Below are 21,322 nucleotides of genomic sequence, written 5' to 3'. Positions count from 1 at the left end.
ATATCCTCGAGTCCACCCAGTATGTCGGAAATAATTACGCAAACTGTGGCGAAAACGGACGGCGATGATAATGATTGTATTATCAGTCTCGAACTCCTTGGCGATTCTTGCGGCAATAATGCGCAGATCCCTTTCAATCCTGAGAGCCATGGACTGTCCGCGGATTTTCAGTTAACAAAATTCAGCGATCCGCGAAGAAAAAGCTTGCAATTGGAGCGACAAGAGAGGCAGTCGCTACTCGACCTCTTCCACGGAAAGGTGATTTTCTCGATGCAGAATAGAATTGGTAGAAAGGATTTTTACAATCAAAATAACTATCGGCAATCTTATTTTATTTAGGCATTATTCGTCAATTATTATATAATCTTCTGTGTTGACAAAATTTACTTATCAAAAATTATATATTCTGTATGACAGCTAAATATTTTGTAGCTTTAATAATAGTTTTAATAATTTGTCTGAGTAATTATAAAAAAATATTTTTTTTTTTTTTGTAAAAGAGTTATCTGCATTACTCTTGCAATTACACGCGTTAAATTTATTTCTCTTTGTTGTATTTACCGAAATATTGCGGAAACAACTTCAGAAAAGCATCGAAAGTTTCAATCTCTTGATACACGCAGGATGAAAAGACGAATTCTTATGTGGCGACATGTATTCACGAGAACACCCGCGTGACAAAGTTGGACGAAGCTGGCGGGATGATGTTGGTGGACACGTTCAACATTATTCCTGCAGTCGTCGACGATCCATATGTGATGGGCAAGATCGCTTATGCTGTTACCCACGGAGGCGTTCATTCGCTGGGTCTCTCCAGATGTTCCAGCAGCAGGATGATCCTCGGCATTTCCGACGTTATGAAGGACGACGAGAGGAAGACGGTAGTATCTATGGCGATACGCGGTTACGCGGACGCGGCGAAGACGGCCGTCAAGAATTGTCAGGTTTTCCAAAACCCGTGGTGCCTGTTCGGCGGAATTGCCACGGTGGTATGCCATCCTTACGAGGTAGTCCAACCCGTGGACGCAACCGTCGGTGACGTCATAGTGCTCACGAAACCGCTCGGCACGACGGTCGCACTCACCATATCGGAATGGATGAAACAGCCTGAGAAGAGGAGCAGGCTAGTGTTGACCATCACCGAGGAGAGCGCCGAGAAGGCTCGTTCCCGAGCCATCGACTGTATGATCAGGACTAATCAAATTGCCGCTACGCTCATGCGAAAGGTTTGCTACTTTGAAATTCAGTTGGATATCGTTGCGATATATGACAAACATTCCGACATGCTGATGGGGCTTCTGTTAAATTAACAGATAAAAGATATAAAAAGATATTACCTAATTATTGCAAAAACTTCTTTTTAAAAATAATAGATTAATCATTAAAAAATTCATATTATAGAATCTTTGACTTTAGGAAAAATCACGCGGATCAATTTACCCACAAGTGTCATTTATAATTTAATATGTGTATCACTATTTACTATTAGTCAGAGATTAGTTCGATTAATATCTAATCGAATATTACGTGATTACGAATGTTTCATTCTTGATCTTGATAGCGTGAAGGTTAACGTCAGATAATTCATTAAGCATTCTTTGAATATCAGTACAACGCGCATGCCGCCTGCGAGATAGGATCTTACGGTATTCTGGGCCATGCTGATCTCCTGGCGCGACGACAGACAAACAATGTCAGTTTTATAATCCACAATATGCCGATGATCGCGCGGATGAACGCCACGTCGAAGATCATGGGGAACGCGTTGCCCCTCCTACAGGGTGAAATGCCCGAAGTGTCGGGAGGGTTGCTGGTTGTGTTACCGCGGGAACAAGCAGCCGCATATTGCAAAGCTCTGGAGAAGATCGAACGCAGGCAAGCGTGGATCGTCGGAATCGTCGAGAGCGGTAATCGCACCGCGCGAGTGATTGAGAGACCGCGGGTGATCGAGGTGCCTGTTAAGGATAACGGTGTCTTCTTATGGTAAACAAGGAAGGATTGCCGAAGGATCGCTCATTAAGAACGAAAAAAATGTTGATGAGACACGGTCGAGCAATTTTACATGCTGCTGCTGCTTACGGAATAGAAATATTTTCTGAAATTATATGCAATAGATCGAGCTTAATACAGTAATAAAATAACTTTATTGACAAGGTAGATGCAATTTTATAAGACAGATTACAAGATGCATTTCATGCATCAAAAAAGCTGACGAATTGATTTAATAAAAAATTATGTTATTTACATGTGTTTGTTTAAGATATATCTCTTGTAAAATTGGAATATATTAATGGATTTGCGGTAGAATTTCGTCAAGTTCAATAGACATGCGAAAATGAGAAATAATCACTGTATTTATTTGTGATAAAAATATAATTAATTAACGGAAGGTTTCAGGAACTTGTGGGAAATTGAATCCATTGTAATTGTAAGAGATTTAATCGCTGCAACGCATACATTACGCAGTCATTTCTATCGCGATTATGCCAAATTGCGATGAAATGTTACCGTTCATATCATGCGCCTAATAGAGACATGCAATTAACAATAATTTACAGTTAACGAAGCATTAACATCTTCTTATGCATCGCCCTTCCGGTTCCCAGGTCATGTGAAATCCGCGAACTCATCTCGTGCATTTACGCGTGTTTATCTTCTTATCTCTTCCCACAATTACTTCTTTACATGGCACTTTGAACGCGAATTGTATAGTGCGAGTTCCTCGACACCTGTCGCTCTTAATTATAATGTTATAATTTTACGCTCGATAATTTTACGTCGATTTATCTTTTTTTTTTTTCGCTAGGATACTCATCTCTAAAGCGATTTTATCTAATTTGTTAGACTTCTTTAGTAATATAGCTGTCATCAAAGCGTTTCAAACAGAGATTAAATTGATATTTTCTCGGTTCTTATAATTTGTTAGATCATAACTCATTAAAACTGAACAATTTCTCTCTGTCTTTCCCTATTTCTTTCTCTTTACTCTTCGATTATGTGAAAATAGCAGTTTAATTGATAAGTCGCGAAAATTTTATTTTTCTCCGATAAAAATAATCCCGTTAGAAAGTTGTTTGACGACGAAATTGACAAATCCAAGGAACACATCCGTGTGCCATTTCTCATCTCTCCTATGTATAAACGGGAAAACATTTTTTTTTTTATCTCTAACGGCGAGAGCTCGAGTTGGAATGCGCGACCTCGCGTTAACCTCGAATTGTCAGTGGTCGTATTTTTCTTTTTTTTTTTTAAGCACGCGATGAGATGTAAAGCCGCGCACGAAATATTCGACACGCTCGAGAAATCGATCGGATCTGCGCGACTTTTGCAGCCGGAAAGGCCGCCGCCGAGACCGTGAAAATTCGATTTTCATGGTGCATTATCTCGTCGATAGGCGATGCGAAGAGGAGAAGCGTTTCTTCTTCGCGCTACTTTTAGCGCCCCATTCATTTTCTGCGCCCACCGCAACAGGATGCAATTTTGCAAAAATCTCTACCGCATAATGCACGATATCGCGTATAATAGCGATATTATCGATTTCAAACAGTCTGGATATAATAGTGTGTTAACACGTAATGTAATACGTTCCCATTTCCCGAGATGTGATTTGATATTACCTGTCAAATATTCGCAATGGTTGTCAAAAATGTTGCAAAGGCTCTAGTGAAGAATTCTAGATTGTTACTTTTTATATACTTAATATTTATCTTAATATCGTCATTTACGCCAATGTGACATTCCGTAAGTCTGTTAAATCAGTTAGCTTATTTATGGAAAGGTCAAAATATCAACGCCGTTTTCTAAATGCATAGCTTCCCTTTAATATCACCGGTTACGCCGGCTTTGTTTTTCCTTTCGTTGCATCATCCGATCTCAAACCGCGGAAACATATGATATCAATAACGATTTAATTTCCAATGATTTTAAATGCAGTTGCCAAACATTTTCCATTTAATTGACATATCTCGATATATCACGATATGCTCTTTCCACTATCTTTTTGCTTTTTTTATTTACTTCAATTTATTTTCTTTTATTTTGTTTTCTGTAGAACTAAAAAATGACAAATTATATTTACATGTCGCGAATTGCATATTTTCTTAGAATATTGTTGAAACACGGAAGTAAAAATTTAAAAAAAAGAATTTTCACGCGTATATATATTTTTTTAAATGCATTTGCCAAATATCTTTCACGATTTAATCGCTATATCTCGTTCGATACTCTTTCTATTATTCTTTTGCTTATTTTATTTCTATCAATTTGTTTATATATATTTTAATATTATGTTTTTTCTAAATTAAAAGTAGCATTTAATATTTGCGTTGATTTTATAAATTGTACATTTTCATAGAATATTCGAATGCGGAAATAATTGCTAAAAAATAAAAAAAAAAGAAGTATCACACGTACATACATATACGTTTTCACATAAATCTACATGTCTAAGGTAAAGAGAGTTATTAAAGCGAGTCCGAGATATTTTCGTTAATTAAACTCGAAGCATTACGCCCCAAGGTCGAAAGGTGCAACCCCTCAAGGGTTCGGATTCTTTTTTTATACTTGGCGGGATTGCGCGCGCGCCCAGAGTCGTTCCCATTCCGCGCGCGCGTTTCGTTCCGTTCCGTTCCTTTTCGTCCCGTTCCGTTCGTCCGGCCGCTCCTATTCCGTCTTTCCGTCCGCGGCAATAGACGCTTTAACATGGCGCATTGATCCTGGTCGCGTGACGTTTCTGCTCGCCGTTTCGCGATCTCGCGCAAATCGCGGCGCGCCGCTCGCTCTCGGATAGATCTTTTTCTTACATAGGATCGCGCGAATCTGTGCGGAATCTAGGACGAAATCCGGGATACGATGCGCTCGCGTCTCGACGTCGACAAGTCACGCATGCTGAGGTGAATTCTCGTAACGTGACGCCACGCTCGCCCGCTGCCGGCTTCTCGCCTCTCGACTCGCCTCTATCCGGCGGAATAACGCGTTGAATGGTAAATATATATTACTACGACAAAGCTGTGCACGTATACATCTCTCGTCGGCATAGGCATCCGTTGATCAGTTAATCGGATCGCGAAAGCTCGATCGCGATTGACTGTGTCGGGGGGGAGGGCGAGAAATATATACGTCGTGTCGCGACCCCGACTAGACGTTTATCGTATCCCCTTCTTTATCCCTTACTGTCACTCCGTCTCTCTCCGTCTTTAGCTAACGCCGCGACCCCGGGATTATTATGACGCATTTGCGTTGCTAAAACTTTGCTCGATGCCTTTTTTCGTTGAAAAATCATGACTTAAAAAAAAAAAATTGTAATTTAATGAAAGATATGCGATGAATGATACATTCTCATTCATACACGATACATTTCCACATATTATGATATTCATGATATTCATTTTATTATAAATGTGACTGAGTTTTATTCATATTAATTTTTTTTATTCAGTTTTTATTTGTTTAAAAATTTATTGTGCATTATTTGATGCGCTTGTTTCGATATTACAAGTAATAAAAATTGTGAATTTATTATTAGCATTATATTGCGACGCAAGTGCAGTTTTACGTGTAATCTAACAGTTCACATATAACACACATAAAGGTCTCAATAATGTAACTCAGGTTTGCGTAACATTCCGATAAGACGGTTTCAAATTAACGTCTTAACGATTGTGTCAAATGTTTCGCGCATATGAATTCAAGATAGCTTAATCTCGAGTTCAACATATCATATGGTATATCGAGCATTGTTATATTATCGATCTATTAGTTTTACTTATATTTGAAATTGTATATATATTTGAAGTTGGAAGATAACATAAAGTGCACCTTCATGAACAAGCTTGCTTTGCCAAGTAAAATAAAAGAATGAAAATTAACAAATGCGCGTGAAAGTAATTCCATTATAAAAATCTCCTTTACGCGCTTATAATATTTAGTTTAACATTTTTCTGATTTTAATATTTTTCTTAGTCAATTCCTGATTTATCTCAAATAATGTAATTTTTTTTTTAAAGATAGAAATAAATTTATTTGCTTCTTTATAAAAAAAGTATTTCGCTATCTTGCTGTAAAATAAAAGCGCGCGAATGCGATAAACAGTTGTGTACGAAAATTATATGTTACCGTCTTGAGCATTGCAACTCGCAGAAATGGGACATAAAACACAATGAATGGCATTGATAACAGAAACACAGGTTTCGTAATCTAATTATTTTACAATAGGTACTTCGCATTCGTGCCGCAGGAAACTCGAAATGATACTCATTATACGATAATTACCGAGAGCTCTAGGATACTCTGAATCTTTTATTTTTCTTAATCTTAGAAAAGCGCACGCGCGATACAATATGTCGAAAAAGATTATGATTTTTGAAAATTAAAAAATAACAAAAAAACTATAATAAATTTTTAAAAATATTTGTATATCAATTGCCTTATGTATGATATATAATACATTAAAAGATATCTCGTTAAAATATTCCGTTAAAAATTATCTCTGTTAATTCTGTTACGTAATATTACCTGCGCTATATACAATTTTAAAGTTTCATAAGGTTTTGCAAATTCTCGTGCTTTATGCGCTGCAGATTCTTATGCAAGCGCGTCACGAAAATCAATAATTACCTGCTCATCCTTACCTCAAGCTGCTATACTACTAGAGAGCGTGATGTCACAATTCATTTTTTTATACGAGCTCAAAATGTTGACATACAATTTTAATGAATATTTTCCTGTTATTATATCTTATTCAACACTTTTTTCTGAAAAATTAGACAAAAGAAACATTTAAAATTCACTCATGGGTAGTCGATTTAAATAAAATAAAAATGAATATTGTATAATTATTCATACTATTCGCAATAATTAATAATTTGTGCAAAGTTTTTGTTGCGAAAGTTTTTTTAATGTTATTTAATTAAAATAAAAACAAAATCCGATGCAAAAATGCAAAACTACTGAATTATAATTGTGACAAGTAAATTTTTAATTGCATACCAGACTGATAAAGTAGCATTGGAAAGTGATGAAATGATAAAAATAAAAAATGTACTTATAATGCTATTCATTATAATGTCGATATATTTAAATATTTTAAAGTAGCAAAAAAGTCAACAGAGATAAAAGCATTACGCCGCACAATTTACACAGGAACAATATGAAAGAGAAAGTACATGACAGGAAGTGATAACAAAGAATCGCTTATCAATCGATCGTAGTTAGCGATCAAAAGTTATGGGCGACAGGGACGTTAATTCGAATTCCGTCACGCGGAATGTGTCATGATTTTGAAATCGTTTTGTTATTTGTTATTGACCGAAATAATATGCGCAACCAAAACAAAAACTTGAATTATTTCTATTTTTATCATAAACATTTTTTTTTTTTTTTAATTAAAATTTATTAGTCTTTTTTTTCTTGAGATTACATAAACACGATACAATCAGAGGTCTACTCCTTGGAAACATAGGAAACCTGGAATTCTTAGAGTTTTTTTGCACCTTAAAAAATCAGAATACTCTTATGGAATTTTATTAGGACTTGCAAAATTAAAGTTTTTTTGATAATGTTTTTATATTAAATAATCGGCAACCCGCCGATTATGAATTATATTTTTAAGATATATAAGTATAAATCTATTTTTATTTATATAATATTTATTAATTCAATGTCTTAACAAAATATTGAAAATATAGTATATATTCTTTTTATTATAATTTAAAATGTTAAAAAAATAAAAATGTGCAAGTGAAAAATGTTTATCTTACGAAAGCTATTCATTTTTTTCAATATATTTGCATTTTCTAGTACTTGAAACACTTAAGTGGCTCTGTGCTTTTCTTTTGCATAAGTAAAAAGCATTAGAAAATGCATACAATAAAGAAACTAATTTTAGAAAGTTTTTGTTGCGAAAGTTTTTACATTTTATAAAAAATTTTTTTAAATATTTTTTTCACCTTTTCAACAAAAATATCCAGAAAGATCAGGGAATGTTTTTGCAAGATTTGAGACATCCTATATAGTATCTTATTTTAAAATTAATTTATACATTATAACGTGCCGTTCGAACGGATGTAGACGTGCCCCATTAGGCGACAATCGCTTCGTTGTCGCGGCAATTGACCGTTTTCTTCCCCGAGCGAATTGCTACGTAATCGCGAGAGTGTGTCGATATGAAAGACTATTTACGGTAGCTCTTGGTTCCGGAATCGGTCCACGGACCACGCGTATACCCTGGAGGAGGACACCGCGGCCCGTGAAAAGAGTACGCCGACGCAGGACGTCGTGGAGCCGGAGGAACCCGGCCGTGTGCACGACGATCCGCAGGAGGATGATCCGTACGAGTACGACGACGACATCAGGTTGCCGACGACCTCCGGCGAGCGCCGCGACATCGATTCCGATGACGACGAGTGTCTGTCCCTGTTCGAAGCGGCGAATTACCTCGTCTCGGGTTCCTCGGTGCCAACGACGAGAATCAGTGCACCCTGCTGGGGATGCAAGAATTGCTCCGTCGAGGGCTTGCCGTTGTTCCTCCTCGGCTCGCCGACGGCGGAGGCATCCTGCACGTGCACCCCCTGTCAGTAAATCCGTTTTGTTGCTCTAATCGATGTGTCGTTCGCGTCCGCACTGCGTCTGGATTATAGTGTTAATAAGAATCGATTTTCCTGGTCATTAATTAAATTATCTCTTGTTATGTCACGATATTATAACCGATATTAGGATTTTGAATGAAAAATCAATTATGAGATTTATAATCACATAACATATATTTTGATATAGAGTTGCTTTTTAATTTTAATTATTATTAACAAATAATTATATGTTCTATCGATTTTTGTTTCTATTAATTTTGTCAGTTTTTTTATACTTATAATTAAAGGAGATAGAGTGTTATTTCGTGCCATTTTTTTAAATGCTTAACGCGTATACATAAAAAAAAATTGTGACGTATAAATTTTATTTATGTTAAAATAGAAGCGCCAGGATCGAAAGAACTTATATACTATAGAGTTTAAAAACAACAGATGTTCTTTCTCGATCGATCATTTATATTCGTTAACGGATTAGCGGACACACGTTGCAAAATTACATAACCATAGACTTTCTCTTGATGTTACGGATGAATAATACTTTGTATTCTAATCATTCTGATTGTTGCGCGATGATTATGAGATATACTTTTGTAATATTTAATAATCCAAGTACTCCTTCCTATATACATATATGCATATCATTCGACGTCATGTATTGGCAAAATATTTAACGAGTCAATATTTATCTGACGCAGTGTGGACATTTCTAAGTGGCACCGTTATCATTTGTCTTTCGACGTTGTGCATTTTATCTTTTTTTTATATTCCAAACTTCGTAATCATTTTCCGTGCTGCTTTGAATTTCATTTTCGCCTGATTACTTGCTTTTGAAAACATCGAGTACCACACACACAGACTTGTTCAGCTTGTTCGAAATTACACAGCTTAAACTCAAGCATAAATTATATAATGCACGCACATTAGATAAGGCACATTGTACATTGATAATAAATAACGGATTGTCTAGATAAAATTAGATAAGATGTAATCAATCTAGACGTGCCAATTTTTCTTGCAAATATTATGGCGCAGTTAGTTTTTAATACAAATGCAAGCCGTTTTTTATTATCACATCGTGTGAAGATATTTTATGATTAGCCGCCACATGCACGTACCATTAGTTTGCTTTAAAATACTTTTGTAAGAATTTATCTTAAAATTAGGATATTTTATTACAAAAAAAATATTATTTCTAATATATAATATATATTCATATCAAAAGATTTGTTAACACAATGGCAAGTTAGAAAAATTTATATTCTAATTTAATTAGTTTAAAATATATTTTTTCTCTCTCTACAAATATTTAATAATAAACGTAAACTTTAGAAATGATTAATATGCTCTTCATATAATGCGGAAAGAAATTAATGTATTAACGTAAGCCACTATTTGCGTCAATCCACGATTTTTCAGTATCGAGAGAGAGGAAAGAGAGGCGGGTTTATCTGCATTCCGATCGTACCAGATTGACGAGTGTGCCGTAGCGAATGAAAAAAAACATTCAGGACCGGTTTTAAAGTCCTATACAGAATAACCATATGGCATCAATGTCAATATATGTATAGGCCATAGGCTATAATTTGTTCGATATTTTTAAGAATTTTTTATGTTAAGATAAAATATTTGTCATGAGAGAAGTTTTACGATTTTAATCAAGTCTTTCAAGTCTTATTTTTAATAATGTTGCTATTTATTGAAAGGTTGATTGATCATCTATATATATCGCCAGTATGTAATTAGAACGTAATGAATTATTTAAAAAGATTTACAAGAGAAATTTATAAAATGTAAAATTTTGATCAGTTTGATTTCTGAAAGGCTCAATAGAAATGTAACAAAATTCTGAATGAAATATAATGAAATGAAGAAAAAATATTTATTATTAGATTACATTTTTGAGAGATTAAATTTAGTGAAATTGTTGGTTGCGTTCAACTGTATCCGTTATCAAGGATAACATGAGCGCATAAAATCACGTGGCCTTTGAATTAGCGATTTGTTGTATGGTCTATGATTTCTAGTCGTATTGTTTTGCAGTAAAATTAATTTTAAAAACTATCGAAAATGTGTATTGAACTGCAAACACTACATTTTGTTAATAAGAATACTACAAGGTCACTGATTTTATAAGTTTTCTTATCTATTATTATTATCTCATAATAAATTATAGAAACTAAAATTTAAAAAAAAAACTTACTAAACTAAAGACAATACAAAGAGAATATGATGCAATTATTTGTTAAGGAAAAGCATCAACGTTCAAGAAAATAAAATAAAATATGTTTCCTAAATTATATACAGTTTGTGGAAATAAATCCAGAGTTATTTTCATAGAGTTTTATTTTGAAAACACTTCTCTTGATAAGTCTTTCTTTTGATGAAGTTTTTATTGCAGGCAAGATTTATAAACCAGCATTAAAAATTTTTATATAAATTTCCAAAATTCTACAAATCGAGAAAAATAAAATTGCGATTGTAAACCGACTATTATTTCTCAGATTAGTTCAAGGTATATTATTAATAGTACAATACCTACAATATATCGCTCTTTGTTCGGGAAATCTTCGTTTGGCGTGTTGAGGAATTTGTGACTTTCTGAAAATTTACTCATCAATCATCGCGATCAATTGGCCGTGAAGGCATCTGTTAACGTAATCCGCTTCTGAAGATATCTCCGTCATGAAGACGACGACGAAGAATTCATTCGAAATGCAGCGAAGGGCATCGAAGCGCGCGGTCTTGTTAGAATTGAAAGTAGCCTTATTTTTGTTTAGTCTCGCTTCTTCGATTGTTTTAACTAGGCGTCTCCTTTCAGTAAAAAGGAATCTCTCACTGAACCAATTATGTAATAAGAACAGATATAATGTGTTTACCTTGTCGAAATATTGTCGCTATCTAGATTTACTTCGTTTAGATCATTTTTACTATGACACTTAATATTTTATAAGAATCTGCGAATAAGAAAAATCTACGGTAGCATTTTTAGAAAATAAAAATATTAATATCTTAACGCTGTACATTATACGATGTAAGTCTCACTTCCTTGCTACATGATGAAATTATTATCGGTGCATTTAGTCAGGAAATTAGGTTTAAAATAACAATAATTAAATACTAAATTAAATAATTTATTCACGAAATAACAGAATTGAATACACTCATGATTGAATATATATATATATATAGTTTTAATATATTTCTTTGACATGTAGCATGGTGCATCACCTTGGATTACATTTCAAAAACTTACTCTATAGTCAACTCTTTTTGGGTATTTTTTTTTGAAAGTGAAATTCTGATTGCACGTGCGACGGAAATTTTCGAAAGTGAAACGAAAATTGCGTCTGCGCTTCTAAATGGCCGGCTAAATAGATCGATAGGAAGGAGATGAGGGATTCTCGACTCTACGATTCTCTTTTAGAAAAGCAAGAGCGTCATTTTGTCTCCACGCTTTCCTCTTCTTTTCGTTCGCGTGCCACGTTTTCTCATTACTCTTATTATATACCGCATCCCTCGACATAAGACACGCGATGTCGTGTGTCTCCTTGCCATTTTCTCGCGATTTTTCTTCCAAAGTCGATCTCGCGCGCAAAACGAGCGATCAGTTGCTGAAGATGCACGTTGAAAATCTGATGTTCGTCATCTGATGTTGTTTCTTTTGTGAAAAATTAAAAGAAATAGAGTTAACATGATAATCTTTGTGATTTTAAAAAAGATCATAAGTGAAACATAATGGAAAACGTCGGATGTAAAATCAGTTTATTTTATTTACATCTTATAGTTGAATTCTTTTATATTGGGAATTTATGATAAGAGTTGGCGATAACAAATCTATTTATATGGACATAGATAACTATCAAAATTGAATGTAGTAGTTTTTCAAGCTTAAAACTTCTACATTTTTTTGTTGGAAACATGTTTGCGCGTACTTTTGGCTCATGTTGCGAGATCACGAGTGAAATATACGCCGGAATCCTTTAACTTGTTGACATCAGGTAATTATAAATGTATTGTATTAGAGAGAAAGAAAGAGAAAAAACAAATAATATTAAATTTTAATGAATAAAATATATAATGGCAACTTCTGTCCATACTTTTTAAACATTTGAAAAAACGCAATAATTAATATTATATTCTGTATAAATTATAGTTTATTAAATTATATATATATTTGAAAATAAAAGTTATGATTTTAATAAAATTAAAATGTTATTAAAAAAATGTCAAAATATCATAAAAATATTGAAACTCGCCAAATGATAATTGATAAGTTAACATTCGAAGGAAGCAAGCAAAAGCAGATTTAAGCAGCATTTAAGTGCGTGCAGACATGCTTTCGATTAAAAATATTAAAAATTAAAAAAAAAGAAATAAAAATTAAAAATTTTTACACTAATGAAATGTAAAACTTTCTTTATAAATATCATTGACAAAATTAAAGTGTCGCGCTTTTACATACGAGACAGAATAACAATAATCTTTTTATGCTGATTCTTATTGATAAAGTTTAAACAACGAATTTAAAGAATACTGGTCTTGTCTATTCATAATAGAATTTACATTTTAAATATCGGGATACTTACTAATACAAGGAAGATTATAAATAGCGGAAAATCGATTATCGGCAACAAGAGATGAGATAGTAGTGTATGCGTAAAAAGATCTAACGCGTTATTCTCTTTGTTCTTGACTCGTTTTCGAGATGAGCAAAATTTCAGTTTGTTGTATAACGTTCTTCTTTCATATCATAAAACAAAATTTGAATTGATATAATTTCGGTATAATTTTGATATAATTTCGAATTCAATTCTTGATACTGGACAAAAAAAATCGACTTTTACATATCAATTAACACGAATTCAATTATCACGAACGATCGTTGAGATTTTGTATATCTGGTGTCATCTTGAAATTCTAACTCATTGAAATTGCACTGAGGTTTCAATCACTGTTGTGTATAATGCATTATCGATACGCAAATAGATCATGTGCGAAGCGTTCAACGAAAGAAATATGATATTGTATTCATATATCGATCGTGCATACCATAAAAATCGTAGAAGACATTATATGGCACGCAATGCTATCTTATATGTGACTTAGATGAGAGTACGGGAGAATATTAATATAATTAAAAATTATTATAATTAAAAATTAAATAAAACCGATATATTTATATAATACAAGTCCTCAAATTTTTAATATTATAAGTAATTTTTATAATATATAGAGTTTAGAATTGTATATAAAAGAACTATGACGATTTTTATGACAGCATAATTGTATCATAGTAAAAATGCTATAATGCTTTATATACATATATATAATATAACTCGGAGAGTTTATGTATATGTATATATAAAACTAGAGAATTCAAATATATATTTATAATAAAATGTAAAATACTTATTTTAGGTTGTGATATTTTTACGGGAATAAAAAAAACATACACAGATATAAAACAAAATCTATCGAGTGTTACGCTTATATTGTTCACACAGAATTTAAATGTAATGATCCGGTCTCTCTGCATATTTCTTTATTAAAGTGCTATAACATCTTTTTTAAATCTGGGAGTTTAATAATAAAGTATTATTCCTGTTACAGTCTTATGTAGCAACCGGGTGAGCCAAATGACCAAGACCTATAATGACATAGAGGCAGTTACAAGGCTTCTGGAGGAGGTATGTCTGATCGCGGATACAAAAGCTAGTAGAATCCAAGTCCCGCGCCATGCATATCGTTAAATTTTTACGAGTCATGTCTTCTTCTAAAAATATTAATAGATTATAAATATTAATAGATTATAGATTAAAGACGTCCATGACAAATCGATAAAACGTAACACACTGATAAATATTAATCACTTAACTAAATAAATAACTATATAATCGTGACTTCGTGTATAAAGAATGCATATCAAACTATTAAAGTTTGCATTTAAAAAATTTGATTCTACAATTGTTATATTTATAGATTTAAAAAAAAAAGAAAATATTTTTTAAATCTTGCTAATTTATAAATAACTATTCAAATTCTTTAGATAACTTTTATTGAGACATTAATAAAAATCCACTGTTCTAAAAGAAATGTTAAATAAGCTATGCAATAATTCGACAATAAATTAACAAAAATTATATACAAAAGATATTGAATTGCAATAATTACAAAAGATTGTCTTTTTTTTGACAGAAAGAAAAAGACTTAGAGCTGACAGCGCGTATCGGCAAAGAACTGCTGGCACACAATCAGAAGCTCGAGAGTACAGTAAACGCGTTAGAAGCTGAACTCAAGGAAGCAAACGAGAAGATAACCCAGTTGAATCATGAGGTGTTGAAGAAGACTGAGCTGATCCAGATACTAACGAATGATGTGGACGAATCTAGTTCGGAGGCCGGAACTCCCACCGGCCTTCGTGGAATTAATTTGGAGATGCTGCAGAGGAAGGTTGGTTCTCTGGAGGAGGAAAACAAGCAGCTACGAAGCGAATTTGCCAAACTGGTGCACGAAACTGACAATTCCGAGGCACAGGAGGCACGTCTCGTAGAAAACATAGCAGCGCAATTAGGTGCATATCGTTATACTTATTTTTATACGCTTTGTTTATTTGTCGAAATTTTTTTGCATTTGATATTAAATAGTGCGTTCAATCTTTTGACAAAATTTAACATTAAAAGACAATAAAATTATATTGGAGAATATATTAAAAAACTAACTGAAAACAGTAATATGATTTCGTAGTGCTATTTTTGAGACACTTTTGTATGACTTAGTTGTTTTTCAATAATAGCAAGTGCTAACATGGAGGTGGACGGTATAGCGGAGGAGCTCGGTCGCCAAAAGGAGGAGAATCGACTGCAGCATGAACAAATAGTCAGTCTTACTGCTAAATTAGCTGAAACGGAGCTCAGGCTCGCTCAGCTTATGGCGGAGCATGATGAGGTGGGAACGACTCTAGTCATTACTAGGGATAATCAAAATACACTTGCTAGTGAACTAGCCGAATTTAAGGAGCGATATGCAGAGGTATGTTTCTTTTTGAAAAAATTGAGTATATATGAAACAAGACGGCTACAATTATTCTCTTAAAGTTTGAAGGAATCATAAGTTGAAATATAAACTATATATAACTTCATGCTTAATTTCTTCATGCGAATTTAAATAATCTGAAATATCGTTTTTCTTGTATAAATCTGTTGAGATACGCTGAACGCTTAATATGTGTACCAGGTGGTAAACCTTCTAGCCGAAACTCAGGAACAATTGCGAAAACAAAGGAAACGTGGGATGCCGACTGTACGCGGTGGATCGCTGTTTCCGTCGATGGGTGCAGCGCCTCAACCGGATTCTATCGCTTCGGAATTGGAATCGTCTCTATATTCGGAATTTAGTCTTGATTCTGGAATCAGTACAGGCGACAGAATGTACGTTGTAAAATTTTGTTTAGTCCTTCATTATTATCCTTAGAATTAAAACTATAATTATATAAATAATACATTTTCATATATTTGAATCACGAAAAATAGTGATTTCAATGTTCACTTAACAACGAAACAATTCATTACTTTTATTCTATACAGATCAACATACAAGAAGGTATTTGAAACCGTTCGTAATGCATCCCGAGCGTCGTACGCGGGTATGGATCCAAATCAATTCCCTAGGTTAGGCTCTATGACGACGTCTACCTTATCCAGCAGTTCTGCTGGTCCGCGGATGAGTTGTGGACAAATACGACCGCAGGCGTCTACGTTTCCTAGCTTGGATTCCACCGGTAACAGTGAGAGTGAAGGTTCTTTACTTGCCGAGTCGGAAGATTATCCGTATGTATCTATTTTTTGTTTTTGTTTCTGTATAAAAATAGATTTGGTTTTTTTTTTATACTCTTGATGACATCCCTTCTACTCATATATATTACATTTCAGAGGACCGCAACGAACAGGTGTTCCTGGTGCTCCTGGTGCCGCTGATCTGGAAGCCGCTTTGCGGCGTCTGACACCGGCCGAGGTGTTGGCGAGGCGTGCATGTCTTAGTACAGGCGCAGGTTATAATTATGATTACGATGGTGTTACGTTACATTCCCCGTCAACTTTTTTACCGTTCGATTGTCGTACTCCCGACAGTATTATGTCAACTGGCAGCTGCGGTAATTTGAGCGGTTTTAGTGGCAATAGCGGCAACGCTTGGCGTATCCCACAGAAACTGCAAATAGTTAAACCGATGGAAGGTTCTCAGACGTTGCATCATTGGTCGCGATTAGCGACGCCAACGCTAGGTGGATTGCTGGAGGACAGGCCGGGTGTGAAGACCAGGGGTGGTCGCGCTCTCGAGGATCTCGGTCTTATTACATTCACTCTAAGCGATCTGGAAGAGGATGAGGAATACACAAATCCCGGTAAACCTTTCCAGGATACAGGTTCCATTTACACATTTACTAACAGCACCGTAATGCATCCGGACGATCATACTACTAGTAGCGTGACACCGAGTATCGTTGGAAGCCGCGTCGCTTCTGCGCCCAACAGCGGTATGAATTCCGGGATGAGCACTCCTCGCACGCATAGTCGCCGCAATTCAACGTCGACGTTCTCCACCACACTAGGACTAGCCAAAATGCTGAATGAAAGAGGAATTAAAGCCGTTACGCCTTCGTGCGTAGGTACACCTACCGATGAACGAAATTTCTCGCCAACTGCTACACCGTGTAACAGCCCGGATGCGAGTCTGTCGCCTACGAGGTCTTCGTCACCGCCGCCGTCACCGGACAGCAATGCTTCTCTGACATTGGGATTGCTCAGCAGCGGAGCAGAATTATTGAGGCGTACCTTTAGTTACGAGGTGCCAACAGCGCAGTCTAAGAAGAAAAGATCGAAGTCAACGATTACGCGTACCGAGAAGAAAGCTCTCACGGGAATACGTCTGGTCGAGAAATTGGAAAGGATCGGAATTGATACGATTATGGCTACTACGGTTAGCTCATCAATCTCGCCACTAGCTTTACAAGGTGCTCTGTACACGCGTCGCTCAACTGGAAGTCCAATGGCACAACTGACTTTTCTTAAAACTTCCATATCCTCCAGTATCAGCCAAGAGAAACTATCTCCGTCGTCTTCAACATCCTCCGCCAGTGATGAGTTTCCGTCGGACAAATCGCCATTGCCGGGTAAACGAGATAACAGCAAAGAGCCCGAAACTAGTGTGTCCGGTTCCAGTTTGGCATTTAACTCGAGAGCAGTGGGTCAATCGCCGGATCGACAACGACGATCGGGTGTTAAAGCGACGAGGCCTGATCTGGGACGAGTTAAGCCACCAGTTTCAACGCCCGTTACTAAAGAATCTACCAAACAATCAGCATTAGGAGCGATAAGCTCACTTCTTTTTGGGCGTAAGGGCGGATTACTGTAAATTATTATTTTATAGAGTCTGTAAAAATGAGTATTTATTAATTCCAGCGAATTAATTGTTAATAGAAATCTGCAAAAAAAAATTCATTTTGATTATATTTTATTGCATGGTATGCGCCTATTTTTGATTTTTTTCAAATCTATCGTGATGAATTATAAAAATAAAATCAAATAATCTTGATGAATGCGATAACTTAAATAAGTTTTACAATCAGGTTACTATATATATACTTTATACAGTAAGCACACTTATCTTATTTTAAGTTTTATTATTAAAACTTATAATGAATTAAAAATGCAAATATATAGAAAGACCGATCTCTTAAACACACTTTGAATAGCACAAAAATATGTTCTAAGAGCGTTTTTGAATGGACGGATTTTACTCTATCCCAGATCAATTAATCACTATTTTATTATGAATTCAAGTCTTTTATTGGCAGAGATGATGTTAATTAACCTTGAGATCAAACTTACATTCGAAAACGCTATAAGTTCTATGTTGTGACGAATTAAAAAGAAACAGATTTATACATGAAAAGCATGTTTTGATAATTTGTGATAAATGAATAATGAAAATGTGAAAAGAAATCTATGAAAGAATAAAAAGATAAGTGAGATTCTGTAAGGTATTAGCTCAGAAATGAAGATTATTTTAATTTATGATTGTGTTATAAAATCTTTGACTGTGTATCTATAGACTGCTAATTGCTGCATTCACACATCTCATATTCCAGCAATATAACAAACTAAAAACTAAGTTTATGCGCATAGATTGTGGTTTTCAAGATTTATATTTATAAAATTAAAATTTAAAAAAAAGAAAAAGAGAAGAGAAAGAATTATAAAAATTAATATAAATATCTAAATATTTTTAATAGATATTTAATACTTTTATGTTTAAAAATCAGAAAAAATAATGGCTATTATTATAGAAAACTATTATTTAATATAAAAAAGTATAATACAATATTTTATATATACAGGGTATATATATATATAGATAATTTTTTTTTAAGTGAAATTATTGGCCAAAGAATATGAAAAACCTTCAGTTTTTAATTTATCTAATTTATATAAAATTATTATATTTATTTTTTTATATTATCAATATTTATATTTGATAAATATCTCTTATATTGATAAGTATCTAAATCTTATGCAGATTTAATACATCAAATATCTACTACATTTAAGAATATTTCATTCAATTTTGCTATAAATGCAATTCTTTTAATATATGCAGTCCATATTTATACAGTTGAAGGTTGAAAATATATATTCCTAATAGTATAACGCGAGTTATAAATTAAAGGAGCTATATATAATGGCAGAATAGTTAGTGAAATGAATATCATGTATTTGAAATTTGGAGTAATGATTGTGGAGAATAAGTTATTATTACATGGATATGATATAAATAATAGAAAGAAAGAAGAATGCTGATGAATATAATGCATCCTGCTACCACATATTTTACGCAATTTAGCACAAAGTCAATCAAGAGAGAGAGAGAGAAAGAGTTGGTGCTAATTTATTTTTTTTAGTAAATACTTAATGACAAAGTTGTAGTATCATCACTGCTATTGTCAGTCTTTGCACATAGAAGATTGTGCATTTAGCATTGATCATCAAATATTGTACATGTGTACATAGTTGAAATGTAGCAGGATGGTAAAAGGTTTTTTTTTTCATTAAATAATTTTCATAACGCAGTAATTTATTGCAGCTTTTTATTTTTTGCAAATGGCGTTGAATTTTATGTATGGATTGCAACGTGTAATATAGAGAGAAGGGTTTTTTAGTTTGATGCAGCTTTGTACATAGATGTACAAATTAATAAATTCAATTAGAAAATAACGCTGTATTGCTGTCCTACTATTCGTATTTTCGCTGGTATCTCCTTATGTTGTTTTGATCATTTAAAAGGCCTAGCTGGAAAAATTAAGTGCAAATAGTTACGTGCGTTATTGTAAATAGAACGATTCAGAGGCGATTGTGAAAAACATCATGTTTTACTGCAATTACATATTATATACTAGTATATAAAGAATGCAGTTTCAATGAAAATATGTTTTAGCATATTCTGATAATTATTTATTCCTACAAGATAGTGTTACATATTTTAGAGATGTGATTCCGAGAAAAAATTCTTGAGCTTATCTTGTTCATAAAAAACGAGTTATATAGTACATAAAAGAAGAAAATTAGATATTCTGCATGAAAGACTTAGAATGTATTAAAAAATGCATTTAGATAGTTTGTAGATCTCTCGTGAACAGCAGACGTATCATATCTTCATTACAGAAAATATTATTAAGAATCATAGTAATTGCGGTAAAATCAAATGAGTGTACGATCATTTAACGAAATGAATAACAAAGCATTACAATACACCGATTTAAGTCAATTTCCTATGAAAACTGATAAAATCTATAGAAAGTATAGATATTGCATAAATGATATAAAATAAGCAAAATATAAAAATAATGTGTAAAAAGTTACACTAATATAATTCATTGAGAGTTTTTACACAATTAAATAAATCTGGTAATATACATACACCAATAGATTTTACACTTCAGTTTTCACAGTAAACGGACAATATATATAATATAAACGCGATGTATTTTACGAACAAAACAAGAGTAAATTAATTTTCATTATCATAAAAATTGAAAAGATGTGCGTTGTTTCAACAAAGAATGTCACTATGGGAGAAATACGATTATTAAAGCTAAATAAGATGTCAATGTATTACTATGTGTGATCCTGTACACTGATATCTGTTAGATTTACTATAAATAATGAGGCCTTAGTACCTGTTCGGCTTTTGTTCGATGTCTGATATTTTATTTCAGATTGTGATATCTTTATGTTCGGCATGTACTTGAATTTCACGTACTTACCAACGGTTTGCGTTGATTTATTCGATTATGTTTACGACAGGAAGCCATTTACAGAAGGTGCAATGTAATCATTTTAAACAGTAGAGATATGTCGTACCTCCAAATTGAACAATAAATATATTTAAGTATTAATGGTGCAATTTTTATTACATAAATATTATTTACTTCACAAATAAATTCTGTAAAGTTATTTATAACAATTTTTTTATTTTATTTATTTACAAAAGAAAACTACTTAATATTATTAGACAACAAAGTTATTCATGTTCATACAACTTTATATTGTATATCTAAATTTTTTATTCAATTCTAATTTTTATTTATTTCAAATGATTAATTTTATTAAATTTATATTTATCATAATATAAAAATATGATGTTACATATATATAGTTTTGTGCGTTCACTATATATGTGATTTG

At 33.5% G+C, this 21,322-nt stretch overlaps 1 protein-coding gene across 6 annotated transcripts in view; it reads left to right on the top strand.

Annotated features, from left to right (window-relative positions):
* The window catches only part of LOC126858118 (trafficking kinesin-binding protein milt), a 42,478-nt gene extending 21,445 nt beyond the window's left edge, over nt 1-21,033 (top strand). For 5 of the 6 annotated variants that reach the window (XM_050608171.1, XM_050608197.1, XM_050608189.1 and 2 more), the window contains 6 exons: nt 14,196-14,272; nt 14,781-15,156; nt 15,379-15,614; nt 15,819-16,012; nt 16,169-16,411; nt 16,514-21,033. In XM_050608171.1, coding sequence (XP_050464128.1) covers nt 14,196-14,272; nt 14,781-15,156; nt 15,379-15,614; nt 15,819-16,012; nt 16,169-16,411; nt 16,514-17,993 — 2,606 coding nt within the window. In that variant the 3' untranslated portion in view covers nt 17,994-21,033. Of the gene's footprint in view, nt 1-8,233; nt 8,570-14,195; nt 14,273-14,780; nt 15,157-15,378; nt 15,615-15,818; nt 16,013-16,168; nt 16,412-16,513 lie in introns of those variants that run through there. The other variant, XM_050608215.1, reaches the window with a different exon arrangement.
* Nucleotides 21,034-21,322: the final 289 nt, after the last annotated feature.

The sequence above is a fragment of the Cataglyphis hispanica genome, chromosome 2, assembly GCF_021464435.1.
Source record: "Cataglyphis hispanica isolate Lineage 1 chromosome 2, ULB_Chis1_1.0, whole genome shotgun sequence".
In the NCBI taxonomy this organism is placed as follows: domain Eukaryota; kingdom Metazoa; phylum Arthropoda; class Insecta; order Hymenoptera; family Formicidae; genus Cataglyphis; species Cataglyphis hispanica.
The sequence above is the reverse complement of the archived record's forward strand: the minus strand, read 5'-3'. Positions and strand labels throughout refer to the sequence as shown.